The sequence below is a fragment of the Apodemus sylvaticus genome, chromosome 10, assembly GCF_947179515.1.
Source record: "Apodemus sylvaticus chromosome 10, mApoSyl1.1, whole genome shotgun sequence".
Classification (NCBI taxonomy): Eukaryota; Metazoa; Chordata; class Mammalia; order Rodentia; family Muridae; genus Apodemus; species Apodemus sylvaticus.
The window spans coordinates 20,093,191-20,111,769 of record NC_067481.1 but is presented as its reverse complement, the minus strand read 5'-3'; the positions used below and the strand labels follow the sequence as shown (position 1 = coordinate 20,111,769).

Sequence of the window (18,579 nt, the reverse complement as noted above, 5' to 3'; positions counted from 1 at the left end):
TCCCTGGAGGAGGTTCTTGTTCACAGAGCCTTCTTATTCAGCATGCCTGTGCTACCCCACTGCCCGAAAGAGGGCATATTGATCTGACAACACGGCATACACAGGTTCCAGCGTGCCAACTCTTAGCAGAAAGTTCTGTGACCACATGTAAGCAATTACGGGAAATAAGACATCGTTTGCACCACAGATGAAGAGTGAAGGCCCAGGAGCCCAGATCTTGAACGCTGCCTCCAGTGCAGCCCTTTCCTCATGTGCTACATGGCTTCTTATGACAATCTTAGGACACTAGAGCCGTAGCTGCTTCTCCAGTCACCAACAGCAGGTCCAAAGGACGAGCAACCATGTGTCCCAAGGTTCAAGACCTTCTGCAAATATGGAATTGTACCATTTCATCAAGCTATGGTGAGGTAGAAATTTGAGGCTAGACTAAAAATCAGGTCAACCTGGATAAAGTGAAACTCTCAAAATGGAAACAAAACGAAAACGTATAGAACCTGAAGTATTTCTAACCTACACTCCAGGAAACCTTGATTTTGCTTTTCATAGGAATACAAAGGACAGAGAAACCCAGATTTTTCTCAGAACTCTGCTCATTTCACCTTTCCTCACTGTCCATCTGTCCGTTTAGCCATCCATTTATTTATTTAGGTGCCAAGGCTAAAGCCAGCACCTCCTACACGTTTAGCACACGGTACCCTCCGGTTCCACTTAGTCCCATTGACCCACAGTTTACAATTGAAAAATGCACTATATCCTCTGGAACTGGAGTTATAGTTGTCATGTGGGTGCCAGGAACCAGAAACAGGTTCCAGCCTAACCCTCTGTTCAGCCTTATATATAAAATTCCTCATTCATGTACAATAGCAAATAGGAAAGCAGCGCCCATAAGAAAACCATAGCAGTGATTATGGCAAAAATCTCAGAGGCCTGTTTTCCTACTTTTTTACAATGAGTTTGTCTCTTTGTCTACCTATCATCCATCCATCCATCCATCCATCCATCCATCCATCCATCCATCTGGTTTATCTTCAGGATATAGTAGAATGTTTGCTTCGCTTTTGAATTTAATTCTAGGCACGGGCGGGGAGCGGGGGCAGGAATAACAAACAGCAAACCAAACAACCAAAAACAGAACAAGATAAAAAAGCACCAAGACCAACCAGCACCCACAAGAGGCAGGTGACAGGGCTGAGGTGGCTTGCTACTGTCTACTGGGGCCTGCTTCCTCAGCTTTAAAATCAGGGTAACAGCTCTCCTCTATGCATCTCGCACTGCCACACAGGAGGCTCAGTGCACAGCTCCTATGGGAATGAGTTAATCAGTGAGACAGAGCTGGAAGCCAGAGAGCCTGCTGAATGGGAAACTGCTCCCAGGGATACAGTCAAGGCTCTAGGAATCCACGAATTTATTCACCAGCGCCTGCCAGCAAGGCTTGTAGAGGCTGACTGCAATCCAACAAGTCCTCAATGAGGCCTATCAAAGTTGTAAGTGCCTAGAGACCTTTAGGAAGACAGCAAGAAGCTGAAATCTTGTCAAAGCTCCATCCATCTTGGAAAGGAACTGAAAAGGCTTTGTGGGCATGTGTAACTCTTTGTCTAGAGATGGTTTCCCTAGGAGGTGTGTTATGTCTACAGTGAGCTCTTTTTCAGAAAGGTATCCCTATGTAACCCTGGCTGGCCTCAAACTCACAGACATCTGCCTCCCTCTCCTTCTGAGTGCTGGAATTAAAAGCTTGCACCTTAATAGTAGGCTTCTTCCTAATCACTCAAACTTTCGGGTGTTATTAAGAGGGATAGAGAGATGGCTCTGCTGCACAGAAATCACTGCTCTTGTAGAGAGGACCTGTATTGAGCTGCCAGCACCTGCACAAGATGACTCGCACCCACTAGTATCGCAATTCCAAGGGGTGTCCTGTTCTGGCCAATGACGACATCTACATATGCCAGTGAGCACACCAAACATAAAACATTTTATCTTAAACAAACAAACAAACAAACAAACAAACAAAACTGTCTAGAAACAACTCAGCCTGAATAAAGATTCTGAGGCCTTTCAAAAGAAGCCTTAAATTCGATAATAAGAGGTGATGGAGTGTCCCACCCCCCAAACAAGGAATGTGACAGGAAGCCAATTTCTGAGCCATTCAGCAGGACAGGGGACATGTGACGAGGGAAGCATGCGAGACAGAAGCAGGCAGAGCTTACCAAAGGTGTCAGCGTAGATCTTGGCAAAGGAGCCCAGTGTGAAGCAGATGCTGTACTGGGAACTGGAGAAGCAGACGTTGCCCAGGAGTGGAGAAAGGATCAGGTTCTCATCGGTGGAGTACATGCTGAAACAGAGAGTGTGGTAAACCAGTGCCAGGCTGCACAGCAGCCCCATGTCAGGCTGTGCTGCACCACTGACATGCTGCCCAGAGGAAGGCAACTCCAGGTCCAGCCTTCTCTGTCCAGCCTCAGGAGGTGCTGGCATAAGAGTCTTAGATTTGCCAAGAGCCTGGTCAAGAAAGTGACATGATAGAGCCTTTCCCTCACTCCCAATAGCAATCTCATTTCCCAGAGTGGATGTTCTGCAGTTCTGAAAAAGCTAACCGTACATCTGGACAGTCAAGGGGAAACCTGGAGGAAAGAGGAAATACCTGGGAGCACAAATTAATCCAATGTAATCAGAGGGATACACTTGGGAGATGTGCCGATTCCAACACAGAGGGACGTCTGAGGAGATGGACACTGCTTGCCTAGCCTGTGCCAGGCCTTCGGTCTGCTCCCCAGCATATATACTGCATGTGACAGCTTAGCTGCCATCCCAGCACTCAGAAAGGGAGGCAGGAAGATTGGTTCAAGGTCATCCTTGGCTATGTAGGAAGCTCCAGGATAGCTATACAAGGCCCCGTCTAGGGCTGAGAGTGTAGGAAGAACAGGACATAAAAGCAACACTGAAGAGACAGGAACAGAGCAGTGCTGCTCTCTCCCCCGCCACTCTCTGGATTCTCTGTGGCCTTTTCACAAGTTGGTGCTGAAACTCCCCCTCCCTCCCCCTTTTTTTTCTTTTTGAGACAGGGTTCTCTGTGTAGTCCCAGCTATCCTGGAACTCAGTCTGTACACCAGGATAGCTTTGAAGAGATCCACCTGCAGGGCGGTGTTGGCGCACACCTGTAATCCCAGCACTCTGGGAGGTAGAGGCAGGTGGATTTCTGAGTTTGAGGCCAGCCTGGTCTACAGAGTGAGTTTCAGGACAGCCAGGGCTATATAGAGAAACCCTGTCTCGAAAAAAACAAAACTCAAAAAATAAATAAATAAATAAATAAATAAAACCCAAAGGAAAAAAAAAAAAAAAAAAGAAGAGAGATCTGGCCTGTGTCACCACCTGACCTCATGAAATGAAGTGAACCTTCATGTCACTATTTCGAAGACCATAAAACCAGGCCTGCACAGAGTAAGCAAGGGCTGCATGACAAAGCTACCCCAGGCCTAAACTTTAAAGCCATTTGGAAAGCCAGGCGTGGAGCTGCAGCCTGGCACTCGCAGCGTCTGGGAGGCTGGGGCAGGGGCTGCAGGGCTCTCCAGGTGCCCTCGAGTACCAGTATTCCACAGTAAGACTGCTAACATGGGTCCACACTTGTCAACATGAGCCTCAATGTGTGCATGGTGTATGCACACGTGCCAACATGAGAGCAGTCAGAAGACAGCTCTGTGCAGCTCCTTCCTTCCCTCCATCTTTACCTGGGCTCTGAGGACTGAATATAGACAGGCTCGTGAAGTCCCTTATCTGCTCAGCCAGCCTGCCAGACTCTGTGTTTTCTGACAGTGTCTCATTCTGCAGCCCATGTTAACCTCAAACTCTGCCGCAACCTTCTGAGTGCCAGGACTACAGGTGTGGACCATTATGACCACCTTATGCATTTAACTTAAACTACCGTTGTGTGTGTATTCTGTGTATGTGGGCGCACACGTCCACGGAGACCAGGCTGACACTTATGCCATCCTCTATTATTCTCCACTTTAATTTCTGAGGTTTTGCCGGCATCAGGCATTTACATGGTGCACAGGCAAAACTCCCAGACACAGAAAATGAACAACGAATGAGCTTTGGGGTGAAGAGATGGCTCAGAATGTCCCACACAGGGCCCAGCACTTACACGGACACTCTCAACTCCGCACCTTAGAGACTCTAACACCTTATGACTTCTGTAAGCATCAGGCATGTACATGGTACATACACATATACTCCATTCAGACACATAACATCAACAAACAAATAATCAAAGCCTTAAATACCCTGCCCAACTTAACATGGCTGGTAGGTGGTAACGGTGAGACTCGTTTAGATCCTATTGACAACAAAACCTGAGATGTGTTAAACTGCACGACTGGTTAAGACAATGAGCTGATAAGGCTAGGCTTGGAGTCAATCCTGTAGAGACCTGACCTGTGCTGTCTGACAAACTCATCGACATACACCAAAAAGTTACTCTCAGAAGTCTTCAAGGGTAAATTTAAGATTTATAAAAGCCAGACTCTCCTAAAGACAGGAAATCCTCAGGGTCTCTGCAGGGTCTTACATATACCTTATTAATCCATTGACCTCATCCACAATGTGTCGCAGCTTGTAATAAGCATCTGTTGGAGGCAGCTTCAGCTCCAAGATGAGCCGGTCGATCTTGTTGATGCACACGGTGACTGCCAACCTTTCCTGCACCGCGTGCTTGATCAGCCGCTCTGTGTTGAGCATCACCTGAGAAACACAAGGGAGGAGACCGCTCAGCACACTCAGTACAAGGGGAGAGGGCCTGGGGATGAAGGGTCAGCTGGAAGATCATCCCCAAGGCAGATCAGACCTGTTAGGAGGGCACCTACCTGGCAGGACAGAGAAGTAAGTAATTACAACACAGACTGGGGACCCAGGCTTCTCAGTGCCAGAGAAGGGACTTAGAAGGCTAGGAAGAACTTATTGGATTTAGAAGTATTAGGATGAATGATGTACAATCTTTTTTCCTCTTTGCTGTGATCCGAAGGATTAAAGCTGGAGCCTTGTCTGAGCTTATATCCCCAGGCTTTCTAGTCTATTCTGACACAGGGTGTTACTAAGTTGTGCAAGCGGCCTCAAATCTGTCTTCCTGCCTTGGCCTCTAGAGCAGTTATAATGACAGGAGGAACAAGCCATTTATTGCTTGTCTTATTTATGAGACAAGGCTTTGGCTTGTAGCCATAGCTTGCCTCAGATTTGTAATCTTACTTCCCAAGTGCTGTGATCACAGGCACACAAAGCTACATTCACTTTGAATGCCTGATGCTTTCAACACCTGTGTGCAGAAAAGTGACAGGTGTGTGGTTGTGTACCAACTAGCTGGGCTCAGTGAATGGCCCTGGCAGTAAAGGATCACAGCAGCAGCGAGCACCCCCAGTTCTTTGTTTCTAAAAAGTGGTCTCCCCTATATAGGAAGTCAGAACCCATTGAAGAAATGGCTGGTGTTAGGACCAGAGCAGGGAAAGTGAAAAAAAATTAGCAAATACTAAAACCTGGGGTAGAGCCGGGCGGTGGTGGTGCACGCCTGTAATCCCAGCACTCTGGGAGGCAGAGGCAGGCGGATTTCTGAGTTCGAGGCCAGCCTGGTCTACAGAGTGAGTTCCAGGACAGCCAGGGCTACACAGAGAAACCCTGTCTCGAAAAACCCAAAAAAACCAAACCAAAACAAAACCAAAAAAAAACTAATCTACTTTGACAACCCCAGAGTAAGATCTCATCTCATTAAAAAACAAAAAACAAAGAAAGAAGGCAATTTGTAAATACTTCTCTACATCTCACAGGATCAGACACAAGAGAGCATGTTTCCAGTGCAGAGATAAATCATAAACAGACAAGAACGAGTTCCTGTACAACGGCTGACCAAGTCTGAACTTTTTTTTTAATAAGGTGCCTCTGGCTCCCTCTGCTGGTGTATCATGAGAAATAGTATGAATGAGGTAATTGACATATCCCATCTTTCAGTTTAGAAATATAAAGACTTTCAAGTACAATGTCTAACTCTGATGTCGCTTAGTTCCCTAAATTTAGAGCAAACCTGAGCCTACGAACTTGCATGGTCCCTGGCTCTCAGAGAATTAGCAGGGGCATGTTAATAGGGGACTAGCTTCTGAGAGCCAGACTAACTCACCCCCTCAGCAGCATCAATGAAAAGGACCACTCCATCTGAGATGCGCAAGCCAGCTGTGACCTCATCAGAAAAATTCACATGACCTGAAAAGCAAATACGCAGCTATCACGCGGCGGAATGAGACAGCTAGCTTCCAGGGTGACAAAGGAAGCAGTGCTCTGAATCCCAGATATCCCTCTTCCTGCACACAGCACCTCACAGTATATAAACTTCTCCCATTTGAGTCCCATCCTGGAGTTAAGGTTTTAAACAGGTCTCCATAGTTGACACACCAATTTAGTGTGACAGGTAACCCACAGTACAGGAGTGACAGCAGTCTGGAGGCAGGGGACTGGCAAAGGAGCATGGCAAGCTGCTTCAAGATAGCAGGTGCCCCGCCTGGGTGGGGTGGTCGGGGGGCTTCAGAGTATCAGGCCTGGGGCATCTGATGGTATACTCAAGATAAGACCACCAGATCCCCAACTGCCCAGACATTAAATAAAACAATTATGCATGAGTCAGCCCCTTCCACAAGAGAAACAGCTGGCGGCAGAGCCGTGGCCCCCAGGCAAGCTCTGTCCATTTCTCCTGGGGTCAGGTCTGACTCTCCTTTATTTCATCATTGATGGGGCCTGACATAAACTCAAATTAGTAAACACACAAAGTTCCTAACCTAAAATTTAAAATTTAAAATTCCACGGGGAAGTAAAGATGGAAATGAAATCAAAGGCCAGGAGACTGCTTCTGTTGTCAAAGCTACGGAATCCTTGAGCAAGAACACCAAGAACACTCTGGACTGCTCTGGGAAATGGAGCACCAACAGAACCTGGACGAGGCTGGGACAGTAAAGGTCAGGGGGCCCACCTGGCGTGTCCATGATGTTGAAGAGGTAAGACTTCCCTTTGGTGTCCGGCAGCACCACCGTCACAGGAGTGCTCTTGATGCCGACGCCTCTCTGAAATCCACAGACAGATAGATGCTCAAGACTTACCCTCACCTTCAGTGAGCCCTCTAGAGGAGTCAGTCAGATCTTGGGGCTCATCAGCTGCTGACTGATTATACCAATGATTCTCCTGGTAGTGGGTGTAATTCTTTTTATCTAGACCTCTGACATGATTTTGTAAGTAAAAAACATTGAAACACATTTTTGTTTGGTTTATTTTTTGTTTTAAAGACAGGGTTTCTCTGTGTAGTCCTGGCTGTCCTGGAACCGTCTTTTAGACTAGGCTGCTCTCACACTGCCTGCCTCTGAGTGCTGGGATTAGAGGCCTGTGCACACATTCTATTCTACAGTGCTAGAGAATAAACTCAGAGCCTGCACATATTAAGTACGTATTCTACCAGAGAATTACATCTCTGGCCCCCAAACTAATTTTTTGGGGGGTAGGGCAATGAATATTAGGGACTGAATATCCTAGGTGATCAATGGATCCTAGGCGATCATATGCTAAGTGATCAATACCCTCAACTCTAAGGTTTTGAGACAAAGTCTAAGTTGTTCAGGCTGACCTCATCCTCATTCTGTAACCCTGGTAGGATTTGAACAACTTCCTTTCTGGCTGGCCTCAAACTCAAGAGATCCTCCCAGTCCTGGAATTTGGGGTATGAGCCACTACACAAAGCTGGCTTTGAACCTCTGATGGGACCGGCTATCTAAGTAGCTGGGATTACAGGTCTGTTCTTCCCTGTACATCAGCAAGATGATGCGCCTTAATCAGTATTGAAGAGCAATTAATTAGAAAAATGAGAAGAGCAGAGCAAAGACGAAAGCTCAGAGGCCCCAGGCTCTCACCTCCTTCATTGGAAACAAAGCCAGTGAATGGCATAAAATAAAAAGAAACAGTCTGGGTCCAGGGCTTTTGGTTTTGTTTTGGTTTTTTTCTGTCTTTTTGTTTTTATTTTTTATGCATATGAGTACACTGCAGCTGTCTTCAGACACACCAAAAAAGGGCATTGGATCCCATTACAGATGGTTGTGAGCCACCATGTGGTTGCTAGGAATTGAAGTCAGGATCTCTGGAAGAGCAGTTAGTGCTCTCAACCAGTGACCCACCTCTCCACCCCTCAGTTTTGATTTTAAAGGAAAGAAACATTTAAAAGTTCTAATAGAGCCGGGCGGTGGTGGCACACACCTGTAATCCCAGCACTCTGGGAGGCAGAGGCAGGCGGATTTCTGAGTTCGAGGCCAGCCTGGTCTACAGAGTGAGTTCCAGGACAGCCAGAGCTATACAGAGAAACCCTGTCTGGAAAAAACCAAATCAAAAAAAAAAAAAAAAGTTCTAATAGGAAATAAGTATTTTAAAAGGGGAAAATCTGGGCACTCATATTGCATACCTTTAATCCCAACACGCAGGAGGCAGAGGCAGGAGGATCTCGGTGAGTTCAAGGTCAGCCTGGTTTACATAGCAAATTCCAAGGCAGGACTACATAGAGAGACCCTATCTCACCCACAACCACCTAAAAAAATAAAAATAAAAATAAAAAATAAAAAATAAAAAAAAGGAAAAGAACCCTCCAAACCCCACAATAAGAACTCTAACAGCAACACTGGTGAGGCTGCGGCAAATATTGAGTCTGAGGCCAGCACAGAATGACTGAAAAAAATCAAAACCCAAACAAAGTCCTGCCACACTCAAACAGTAACTGTTAAAAACACTAACAACGAATGCTGTTAGGATGGCATATCCTGTGGAACACTGCCCTGAATTCCTTTAGTTAACCCTGTGCACGCATGAGAGCCTTCTACATAGTTCTTTAGGGAAAAAAGGGACAGATGATAAAGGTGGGGACAGGTCCAGGCTGAATGAGACAAGAGGCACACTGGACCACAGACCTTCACAGAGAAGGCCCTCCTGGAAGCAAATGGTCCCACAGGAGACATCTTAGGGCTTGTGGGATACTGTCTAGATCATGTGGAATTTTACAAATATGAACATCACTTCTCAGTATTTGTTAAATGTACTCAAGGACTGGGAGGCTCCACACCGTTACTCAGCTCTCCTGCCCCGTTCTCATTATGGGATGAGGAGAGCAGCAGGCGAGAAGTGTAGGCGAGAAGTGTAGACTTGAGTGCTCCAGTAAAGGCATCCCTAGTCTCTACAAAACTATGGCTGGTGGGTCTGCATAGGCAGTCTGATTTCCCAAGGCACACTCACTTACCTCTTGTTCTGTGAAGAGGATGTCAGTATAGCATAGCTGAAAAACAGTTAGTGATGTTAGCCCTGAATTCAGACTTTTCTCCCACACGCAGGCCACCAATCACCCAGCTCACCTCCTCCCAACTCCAGGCGCTCCCCTCAGAAGGAAACTAGATTGAAGACAGTAGAGTGTCCCCACAGCAATGCCAGTCAATGAACCAGTGCCCTCCACATGGAAAAGGTTCCTGCACCCGCACAGGGGCAGGGTAAGGGGACACTACAATCACGCGTGGCTGAGGAGCCAGGCTGTACACACTGCACTGGATCTTAGGAGTGATAAAAGTAGACAAGCGCCAGCCTCCAAGTCTCACACGTCAAAACAGTCAATCTGGCAGAGTCTGAACATTTATTGCACTGAGAGTTGCTGCCACAGTTGGCCTTATTCACAGGCATTTAAATTTACCATGAAAATAACAAGGCCCAACTGACTGTAGGATATTTATAGAGCAGGCTATTAATAAAATGATAGAAAAGAGGAGACTATAAAAGTCAGGATACATCCTGAAAAGGGATCCCACATGCAGAACAGATCACCTAAAAACACTGCAGGTTAACATTCTCCATGCTCTTGAGAAAGAGGAAATGGTTGGCTCATGCCTATTAATGGATTCCGATCACACAGCGGCAGTCTGAAGACACCTCTGTTGATGAGTGCAGGTGAGGGACCGGAAGGGCAGAGCATTCCCAACAGCTCAGCCCAAGTTCTACTTACATCTTGGTCATAGCGCTTTCTGATTTCTGGATGCGTCTGTTCTATTAAACAATCTACGAAACACGTCTGAAAAAGAAGAGATAGATAAGACCTATAATTGTGGAGGAAAGTCTGTGCCTTTTCCCCCAGCTCCCAATGCACTATATAATTCAGGCATGAAGGAAGGTAAAGAAAAACAAAGAGAATTATGGGACAGCAAAGGATTAGCACAGAAACCACAAGATTAGTTTCCAATGAAAGATGAAATCTTTCTTGGAAAGTCCTCCCTCAGGAAATAAAAGGTTATAAAAACTCGAGTAAGGTTCAATTTCCCTTTTTCTGTCTAGATGTAAGCACACAGCTCAGGCATGTAAGTGGCTGGAATGTCACAACGGTCCCATAAGAGCACAGAGAGAGAGAGTAGTCTTCATGTCCCCCAGCCACTTGCCCAGCCTTAGCACTTCAAAAGAGCTCAGAAGTCAAGTAGGTACAAAGAGAAATCCATTCCATGAAGCAGAACAGCTCTCACCTTGCCATGGTGGAGATGGCCACACAAGGTCACATTTCGGATGAGCTCAGAGTTGTCCATCAGATCTGCTAAGAAACTGGAAGGAAAAAGACAAAGAGAAAAGAAACTATGTCAGAAGCTCCCCTGAGAGGTGGCACAGGGGCGAGTCAGCTACTCCAGCCAGGAAGAGCTTTCAGATCAACTGCTCAGGGTGCCCACGAGACAACACAGCCTGCAAACCAAGATCATGAGACCAACGCCCTCTGGATGAGCATACAGGCATGCACCAGAGTACATGGGGAGGTTGGAAGACAACTTTTGGGAGTTGGTTCTCTATCATCAGTGTTTCAGGAATCCAACTTAGTTTGTCAGACTTGTCTTTCTCACTGGGCCTCATGTCCACCATCATATGGATTTCGAGAGTAAAATGATTGAAAAAGAAAGGTTCAATTCAGACAGGGCTGGCATGATGGGTCACATAGTAATCCTAATACTTATGTGGTGGAGACAGCAGGATCGAAACCAGCCTGGAACACTTGAGACCTGGGACAGGGATGGATAGGAGGATGCAATGAACGCCCATGCTGGGAATGGTAGTTTAGGTTTACAATCTCAGTACCTCGTAGGTGGAGGCAGGGGAAGCAGGAATTTAACACATGTCATTCATGGCTATCTAATACATCTTTGTCTTAAAAAACAAACAAAACCAAGCTGTGTGGTGGCAGCACACACATTTAATCCCAGCACTCAGGAGGCAGAGGGAGGTGGATCTCCATGAGTTCAAGGCCAGCCTGGTCTAGAGCGTGAGTTCTAGGACAGCTAGGGCTACACAGAGAGACCCTGCCTCTAAAAACGAAACTGTCAGCAGACACTTCCTGGAGCCATTTCTCAGCTGCTGACCACAGCTCTGAAGATTCCTCTTCAGAACACAGAACTTCATGCTGGTGATCGTAAGACCCCATGCTGTCTCGGAGACTGGCTTCAGGGACTTCTGTGTTAGAGGCAGTGCTGGGATGAAGGGAGGGAGACAACTGACATCCAGATGAGAGCTGGGAGAGAAAACTGAACCTACCATCCCAGCAGCCCTCGCTGACAGAGCATAAAGACCTGCTGTCCTAATTCTCCTGCTCTTTCAACCACAAACCTCTTTTTCCTGCCTCTAAGAACGGAGGGGTCTTAAAACTTACTCCATCTCATACACCGTGACAGGTAATGTCTGCTCCATCAGAGTGAATTTCTTGGTTTTCACTGGCTTTATAATGGGCTCTGGGAGGAAAGAAGAAAAGCAATGACATGTAAGTAGCTATGAAACAGTGATACAGAGCTCAGCTCCACTGGGTCGGGCTTTAGATACAGGATCTATAACAGCAATTTATTTTATTCTCAAGGATCTGTCACTCAAGTTGAGAGAGTCCGGAATGCTATTTCGGCCTGAGACAGTGAAGGGGCTTCAGCTTATTTGGGGGGATGTAGGGAAATAACAGAAGCAAAAAGCCCAACTCTCTCTACATCTTACAACGGAATCGCTTTCCTAAATCACTACTAAGGGGTGGACGGTGAGCTCCACAGGACTACTCAGACAGGCTGGGATTTACAGGGGAAACCGTCCGACCAGAGTGCGGCAGTCTTTGAGCATCAATAAGTGGATAAAGCACTAACTCCTTTTAAAATATATGCACATATTTAGTTATTTTATGCATGCCTGGAGCCCTCAGAGGTCACAAGAGGGCACTGGGTCCCCTGGAGCTGGAGTTACAGGTGGCTGTGAGCCGTGTAAGGTGCCATGTGGGTGCTCAGAATTGAGCCTGGGTCTTCTGTGAGTACAGCCAGTGTTCTTAGCTGCTGAACAATCGCTATAGCCCCAAAATACTAACTCTTCTGCTCACTAACAAGCTAAGAGTTTTGCTGAATATCGAGACAAAGATAACTGACTCTTAATCCAGAAATAATACCGAAAGTTAAAGAAAAGATCGCACAATTCACTCACTAAACTTTGAAGACTCGCTGACAGCAGTCTTCCTCTGGCCATACCTGTGAGGGGCTGGGTGTCCTCCTCCTGGACTATGGTCTCCACCTCGGGGCCGTACACCTCCTCGGCCGTGGGGTAGTACTTCTTGTCCTCGTGCAGCACCACCTCCATCCCGGGGTGCTCATCATCATGCTCCCCCACGTCATCCTCATCCTCATCCTCGTCCATCTAAAGACAAGAGAGGACAGGACAGAGGGGGACCTTTTCCTGCCCCCTCTGTGCGAGCTGCATCTTCAAGTCCTATGCTGCTGGGGGCCCCATCCCTGGAAGACTCTCCTCTCGAGGGACTCTGGGAGCCTTGGCCACGACCAGCACTGCTGCATCAAACTTGCCCCACTCTTAATTCCCAGGAAGACTGGCCACAGTGGAATGAGATGAAAGAAAGCAAGTAGCTCATCACAGCTCCGCCATTAAGAAACAAAAAAACAAAAAACCCACTTTCTCCAAGGACAAAAATCAGAAGCCAGAGTAGAAATTACGAACAAACCCCTATCTTTAAATTTTCACTTAGGTTGACAAATCGGTTTTGACAAATGATGTCGATGACGGGCAATAACAGGTGTTGCTGAGAATGTGAAGCCTGCACGCGCTGAGTGGGGAAATGGTGGCTGCTCTGGAAAGATCTGCACTTCTTCAGCATGTTCAGTGTAACACTAAATACAACCAAGCAACTCTATCCTAGTTAGGCTTTTTATTGTGGTGATAAAGCAGCATGTTTAGGAGTGGAGGGAACACTGGGATAAGAGTAAACTCAAAGCATGTAGAAGGTAAGGGTAGAGAACCTTCTAGATTATTTAAGTAATCTGATGAACCGCCCCTATCCCTGCCCTTGTTTTTTAACGTTTATGTGTGTGTGAAGGCCAGCAAGGCACTGGCCTCAGGAATACCATATATCTCCTTGGAGATGTCTCTCACTGTGACCTGGGTTTGTAGATTAGCTAAAACTGCCTGGCTCTCCAGCCCAGCCGCAGGATCCACCTATTTCTACAAGAGCACACTACCACACTACCACACCTGGCCTTTCTAGGGTTCAGGGGATTGAACACAGGTCCTCATGCTTGAACGGCAACTGAGCTGTTGTCACTGGTCTGGACTTTATTTTTTTCCTAGAAGAGTGGTTTTCAACCAGGGTAATCTGCAGCAGCAATTACAGCTCAGAGTCTTGGTCTGTGTGTTTGGGGGGGGGGGGGAGGACTCAACCCCATCCTTTCCACCTTGAGAAGATACCAAAAGATGGAGAGTTGGTTAGGCACCTACTGCAGTAACTTGGGAAAGAGATGGTGACTGCACCATGCATGTGAAGGTGGTGTGGGGAGGTTGTCCTAGAAATATTTTGTAGAATCAAGTGTTTTTTAATAAATCAAAGTATGGAGCTGAGCAGTAGTGGCGCACACCTTTAATCCCAGCACTTGGGAGGCAGAGGCAGGCGGATTTCTGAGTTTGAGGCCAGTCTGGTCTACAGAGTGAATTCCAGGACAGCCAAGGCTACACAGAGAAGCCCTGTTTTGAAAAAAAAAAAAAATCAAAGTATGCCTAAGAAGAGAAAGGAGGCCTCTGACCTGAGCAACTAAAGCAAGGCACTGTATTACAGGGACGAGGAAGAATGTGAGAGAATATGGCAGGGGACTTAGAATCTGGCAGATTCACTGCATTTGAGACCTTCCATTAGGTATCAAGGAGAGATGCCACGCCAAATGTAAGACACATGGAGCTGAGGCTTAAGAGAAAGGTCTTTGAAGACAGAAACCCAAGAGTCTTCTGAACAAAGAAGTCACCAGACAGACTGGATACGATGACCAGTGCAGTATGCAGGGGTGGAGGAGAGGTGTAAAATGGAACTCTAGGTCTGCTGGCGTCTGAAGGCCTGGGAGAAGAAGCTGGCAGGAAAGATCAAGAAGGAAGGATCACGAGGGTGAAAGCCAGGGGCCTCCCTGGAAAACAAGGAAAGGAAGACACGAGGGAATGATCAGCTCACCAGATGCAGCAGGCAGGTCAAGTAAGACTGAGATTGACAGGCCAGGGCCATAGTGACTTTGGTAAGAGCAGTGTCCAAGGAGTAGGGTAGAGTGGGCTGGAGAGCAAATGGGAGATTTGGAAACTGCTTCAATAATTCTTCTGAAGCATGCATTTAAAGTAAGAAACTAGGGAGGTAAAAAGGGGGAATGGGGTCAGAAGAGGGCTAGGGAGGCACCATTACCTACTAGACAAATGCTATTTCATTTTATCGGGACCAGGTCTCACTAAGTTGCCCAGGCTAGCACTGAACTTCCTACCTAGCTAGAATTATGGGCAAAGGGTTTTTTGGGTTTGTTTTTTTGAGACAGGGTTTCTCTATGTAGGCCCCACTGTCCTGGAACTCACTCTGTAGACCAGGCTAGATATGTACTCACAGAGATCCGCCTGCCTCTGCCTTTGCCACCATGCCCAGAGCGAGGCAGAGGCAGGCGGATTTCTGAGTTCGAGGCCTGCCTGGTCTACAGAGTGAGTTCCAGGACAGCCAGGACTATACAGAGAAACCCTGTCTTGAAAAACCAAAAAAATAAAAAATAAAAAATAAAAAAAAAGAGAGAGAGAGAGAGAGAGAACAGAGCAGACAGATCGTGTGCAATGAGCTGGGGAGATATGGTGGTGGGCGTTTGTTTTCTTTCACACAAATTCCAAAATGCCAACCTGTTTTTTAGAAAAGAATGCAAATACCTGTGGTGGTGGTGGGCTGCCTGGCCACCTCCTGCCATCTGTACGTTCTGTTTCTATTAAAGTGGCCTGAGATGACATCAGCGCTTTCAGCAGCCAAGCATATCCTACTGGTAATGGCTCCAAAATAGCTACCAAGCCAGTCCTCTGTTCCATACAGCTGAATGCATTAGGAACGTAACCGTGGGCTTTATGTAATCACTCCTGCCTCTTCTAACCATCTCCACTTGAGCACCACGCAGTAGCTCAAACAAGCCTGCACTAAAGCGAGCAAGCAGCCTTCGGTGTTCCCGTGTCTGTTGACAGCATTGCTCTAGCTCCTCGGCGTCCTCATTCCCTTCTCCCCTCATAGTCAAGCAGTAGCCAAGCCCCCATCTCCACATGGATGCAGGCAGCACTGCGAAGAAGCCCTGGCTAGCTGTCCAACCCTCTTTCACTGAAGGAAGAACACCAGCATTTTGCTTTGCCTGTGTAGCCCTGGCTGTCCTGGACCTCACTGTGTGGACTGGGCTGGCCGTGAACCAGCCTTGGTCTCTGCTATGCATCACCTCCTCTGCTCCTAGTCAAGGTCTTCACTCTGAGCCCTCCTCCTCTGCTTCACACCTCCGCTGTCCTCTAAGTACTAATCTAAGTACTAGACTTTGGTGATTTGGGGAAGAGAGGGTTTACCAGTTAGTTACCTGTGGGCCCTTCTCCTTGTCCCTCTTCCCTCCAAAATACAAAATGAACACCCTTCTTACAAACTCCTATGCATTACAGTTCTAAATAGCTTTTGTTTGTTTGTTTGTTTTTTGCTTCAAGACAGGGTTTTCTCTGTTTAGAAAAACATCAATGCATATAAAAAAATAATATAACTTTAAGACAGTTTTCTGTGTAGCCCTGGCTGTCCTGGAACTCCCTCTGTAGAACAGGCTGACCTTGAACTTAGAGATCTGCGGGTCTCTGCCTCCAAATGCTGAGATTAAAGATTCTTGAGCTACAGTCTGGTGGTGGTGGCACATTCCTTTAATCCCAGCACTTGGGAGGCAGAGGCAGGAGGATTTCTGAGTTCGAGGCCAGCCTGGTCTACAGAGAGAGTTCCAGGACAGCCAAAGCTATACAGAGAAACCCTGTCTTGAAAAAACCAAAAACACCAAAGGAAAAAAAAAAAAGGATTCGAGCTACCACAGCCTGGCTCAAATTCAATTTTAAGAAAAATTACTTAATCCTTTTTTTTTTTAAAGAATATACACTGTAGCTGTCTTCAGACACACCAAAAATGGGTATAAGATCCTATTACAGATGGTTGTGAGCCACCATGTGATTGCTGGGAATTGAACTCAGGACTTCTGGAGGAGCTCTTAACCACTGAGCCATCTCTCCAGCCTGACTTAATTCTTTTTTTATTTGTTTGTCCCATGGCCTCTCCTCTCAAGCCTCCATCTTGGCAGTGCTAAGGACTAAACCTAGGGTACCTGTGCACACTGGCGAAATAACCTGCCACTTAAGTATATCACCACAGTGGCTGTCAGCTCACCTCGAGATTTTCCTACCACCCCACCAGGGTGCAGTTAGTCTGGACCTGTAGACATGAACATACTGAAGACTCAAGCTAACCTCCTTTCACCAAGCCTACCAGCAGCTTCAGCTTTCTTTTTCCTTACTTTTTCTAGCCTGAGCAACCTTTTCCTTTATGGAGACGGATGGCAACCAGAACTCTGTTCCCACGCATGTTGTCCCTGAATTTAAACCCCTTGCAAATCCAGACCAATCCATTAAGAAAAGGATGAGTCATGCCGGATGGTGGTGGTGCACGCCTGTAATCCCAGCACTCTGGGAGGCAGAGGCAGGGGGATTTCTGAGTACGAGGCCAGCCTGGTCTACAGAGTGAGTTCCAGGACAGCCAGGGCTATACAGAGAAACCCTGTGTCGAAGAAAAAAAAAAAAGGATGAGTCTGCTTTTCACTGTTTGACAGTTTTATACATTTATATAATGAAGTATCTATTACCACCCCATGCCCTTCTCATGCTCACTAAAATCATCCTGTGAGACCCTACTTCCATTAAATCTACGTTTTTACTCATTGAGTTCTGAATAATGCTAGAAGGTAAGCCACTTTGGGTGCCTGCTGCTGTCTGAAGGCAAACTGTGTCTCACTTGCTCACGTTTGAACCTCTGGCCCCAGTTGGTAGTAGTGTTCCGGGCTGTTGTGGAACACTGGAAGATGGAGTCTTGAGGCTTACAGTCTGGCTCAGGTTTCTGTCTTCTCTGCACTTCCTGATACCCTGAAATATGACCAAGCAGGTGCCACAGAGCCAACTGCTATTATGTCTTCTCCACTATGAGCAACAGCTATCCTTTACATCGAGAGCCATAAATCCTTCCTCCTGTACCTGGTTCTTGTCAGGTATTTGCAATGACAAAAACCACAATAGCACCCCTCCTTTGTAAAAAATTATATATTTCTTAAGATGTATGTATGTATGTATGTATGTATGTATGTATGTATGAGTACACTGTAGCTGTCTTCAAACACACCAGAAGAAGGCATCAGATACCATTACAGATGGTTGTGAGCCACCATGTGGGTGCTAGGAATTGAACTCAGAACCTCTAGAAGAGCTGTCAGTGCTCTTAATCACTGAGCCATCTCCCCAGCCCACCCAAAACAATATTTTTACTTATTCTTTGGTGCTACTTTTTGAGACAGTATCTCATGTAGCTCAGGCTCTCCTGAAATTCACTATGGGACCCAGGCTGACTTTGAACCCCTTATTTCTGGCCTCTGTTTCGAAGTGCTGGGATTACACACACTCCTGGCTTTATAGTGGAGTGCCTTTTAAAAGCTGTTTCAAATCATTCTGGACATTATCTCCCACTCCTAAGCTGGAGAAGCAGGAACCCTGCCCTCCCCCATTCATATGCCTCTTTTAAAATCAGGGCCTAGGAAGCAGTTCTGAGTGCAGACGCACTAACACAGTTGTCTCCCCGTGATGAACTGAGGTCATTCCCTTTTGTCAAAAGATACAGTAGGAAACTCAGAGCTGCTACAGAACCGTTAGTAGAGCTCAGATTAAACCCAACTCATGAACAAAATCCCCTTACTCCTGCTTTGAAACTTTAGGAGTCAATATAAAATGCCAATCCAAGTCACATAACAATCCAACAGCAGCCGGGCTGTTAGCCCCAGTCTAGTCTCTGTGAGTCCCAGGCAGTCAGGACACACAGTCTGTGTGGCTGTTAGTCCCAGGCTGGACTCTGTGAGTCCCAGGATAGCCAGGACAATCTGTGTTGGTCTCTGTGAGTTCCAGGACAGCCAGGACACACAGTCTGTGTTGGTCTCTGTGAGT

At 46.7% G+C, this 18,579-nt stretch overlaps 1 protein-coding gene across 1 annotated transcript in view; it reads right to left on the bottom strand.

The window, feature by feature from the left end:
• The window catches only part of Eftud2 (elongation factor Tu GTP binding domain containing 2), a 39,026-nt gene that overhangs the window by 18,095 nt on the left and 2,352 nt on the right, over window positions 1-18,579 (bottom strand). Inside the window, exons 3-11 of the mRNA XM_052196345.1 lie at window positions 12,558-12,723; window positions 11,714-11,792; window positions 10,548-10,623; window positions 10,040-10,105; window positions 9,290-9,325; window positions 6,995-7,085; window positions 6,152-6,234; window positions 4,565-4,731; window positions 2,205-2,329 (exon numbers count right to left, since the gene is read on the bottom strand). Coding sequence (XP_052052305.1) covers window positions 2,205-2,329; window positions 4,565-4,731; window positions 6,152-6,234; window positions 6,995-7,085; window positions 9,290-9,325; window positions 10,040-10,105; window positions 10,548-10,623; window positions 11,714-11,792; window positions 12,558-12,723 — 889 coding nt within the window. The remainder of the gene's footprint in view (window positions 1-2,204; window positions 2,330-4,564; window positions 4,732-6,151; window positions 6,235-6,994; window positions 7,086-9,289; window positions 9,326-10,039; window positions 10,106-10,547; window positions 10,624-11,713; window positions 11,793-12,557; window positions 12,724-18,579) is intronic.